Source organism: Priapulus caudatus, unplaced genomic scaffold (assembly GCF_000485595.1).
Source record: "Priapulus caudatus unplaced genomic scaffold, Priapulus_caudatus-5.0.1 Scaffold28, whole genome shotgun sequence".
Classification (NCBI taxonomy): domain Eukaryota; kingdom Metazoa; phylum Priapulida; class Priapulimorpha; order Priapulimorphida; family Priapulidae; genus Priapulus; species Priapulus caudatus.
Genome location: NW_014577089.1, coordinates 450,868 through 452,925, shown reverse-complemented (window position 1 = coordinate 452,925; position 2,058 = coordinate 450,868). Strand labels below are relative to the sequence as shown.

Below are 2,058 nucleotides of genomic sequence, written 5' to 3'. Positions count from 1 at the left end.
ATGTTACCAGAGCATATGATTGTGTAGAACCAGTAGGTTCGTTGTCATGCCACCGTGACGTCATCACTTCGGTACTCTATTCCCGCTTTGTAGCGATGGCGTTTGAAATAAATAGGTTATGCTGCATTCCGACATGTTTTCTAAAACTTTACTCTAATATAGACGTTTTATCGGCAGGGTGGAGAGGAAATACCAATTTTGCATTAAAGACATTGTCAATGAAATCTTGTAAAACGAACCAGACGAGTGTGACACCACACTGTTTGTGTCTATATGATATGCTATATAATTGCCAAACCCTACCTAATTTGCATAAAAAAATTTAAATATCAAAACCCCTAGCCCTTATTCATTCACATACCAAAAATGAGCAAAATCCGTGGAACCTGAACTGACTAATGGCAATTCCCATTTTTGCCAAAAAATTGCCGTGGCTCGAAAGTAGGTCAACTGGCGTGCTTTAAAATAGGACGTTTAATATGGGAGCATAGCAGTAACAACTATACCCAATTTCAAACATGTGGGCCAAACGGTTCCTGAGTTATCGTTGACCGTAGCGAAATGTTAACGGACGGACGAACGGACGGACGGACGTACGCCGGACGACGACCCATGGCAATAGCTCAGCTTGACGATGTCAATGTGAGCTAAAAATTACTGGCCAAACTATTATAGCTATAGGAACCTAGGTAAATAACTCTACACCACAGGCAGTTGGAACGTTTCAATATTATAAAATGATGGTAAATAAACACGAAATATATTTACTACTAAAGCTACTTTTTCTCTACTCTCTTTTGCCTAGATTATTACTGATAATGCTGTTCGATCAAATGCTCCTCTGCAACACACAAATACATAATGTAATTGGGAGCAAGTACATGAGTAATGACACCACATTGCATTTTGGGTTCAAGCGTCACTGCGGCCAAGCTCCATTTCGAGTCCCGCCAAGCCAAGCTACCATAATTCACATGGAAATTATATAAGAGTGATATTTGTGCAATAAATTTTATTTAAATTTGAATTTGAACTTGAATGGGAATCACGTCATACACACGACCATGAGTAGCGTGTTAGTTAGTTGTGGATTAATTTTGTGCTGCGATTGTGTGAAACGAACGTCGAAACGAGTGTCAATGTCATGCGAATTTTGCGGTCATGCTTTCCCACCTGCTCTATAATCATTTTGTTGTTTGTGCACAGCGGAGTGCGTGCGGTATACTTCAAATTGTGGGTTGCAGAAGAGCATTTGAATGGCATTTACAGGAAATTATCAGTATTACTATTAATAATCGGTGAAAGCAAGTAGAGAAACATTAGATTAGGACTTTGGTAGTAAATACATTTCGTGTTTATTTACAAATTACAATCATCATGTTATTATTGAAACGTTCCAAGTGCGTACCGTACGCCGGTAGGCTACGGTACCGGGTAGGCCCCTACGGCTACGGTGTGCGCTCTACAGACTACACCAACTTGACCAACCAAGTCATCATGCACAGTAGGTATATTATAGAATAAACATAGACCGTACGTTTTGGTGTGGCCACGTCGTGGCACGTGCATTTTCATTTCAAACCTGCCCGAATTTTACGCCTACTTATTAAAAATATACCTAGAAGTATAAATTAATTACTTTTTACATCCCAAAATGCGTGGCTGTGTGATGTTCACAATTGCGATCACAGAAGAATTGGCGACATGGCGTTTCACAGCCCGCTGTGCCGTTCTAGTCACTCTGCAAGGAAGCCTTAACACCGACCGGAACATTGTTGCCTAGTTATTCCTTCGGCCAAGAGGCCAAAATTCACGACATAGACAAAATTCTTCACAAAATTTAGAAACTAGAGGTCACCGGTAAATAACAAATTTTCACTCTCCCACCAATGTGGCATAAATACGTCCGCCCTCACATACCAATATTCCGCTTAACAAAGTGTGTAGCTTTACGTTTCACATCGCGCTATCGCGTTTGTGTGTGTGTGTGTGTGTGTGTGTGTGTGTGTGTGTGTGTGTGTGTGTGTGTGTGTGTGTGTGTGTGTGTGTGTGTGTCGT

At 40.9% G+C, this 2,058-nt stretch overlaps 1 protein-coding gene across 1 annotated transcript in view; it reads right to left on the bottom strand.

Annotated features, from left to right (window-relative positions):
- LOC106815219 (dihydrolipoyllysine-residue acetyltransferase component of pyruvate dehydrogenase complex, mitochondrial-like) overlaps positions 1-1,887 on the bottom strand; it is a 13,286-nt gene extending 11,399 nt beyond the window's left edge. Inside the window, exon 1 of the mRNA XM_014819650.1 lies at positions 1,640-1,887. Coding sequence (XP_014675136.1) covers positions 1,640-1,773 — 134 coding nt within the window. The 5' untranslated portion in view covers positions 1,774-1,887. The remainder of the gene's footprint in view (positions 1-1,639) is intronic.
- Between the last annotated feature and the right edge of the window lie 171 nt (positions 1,888-2,058).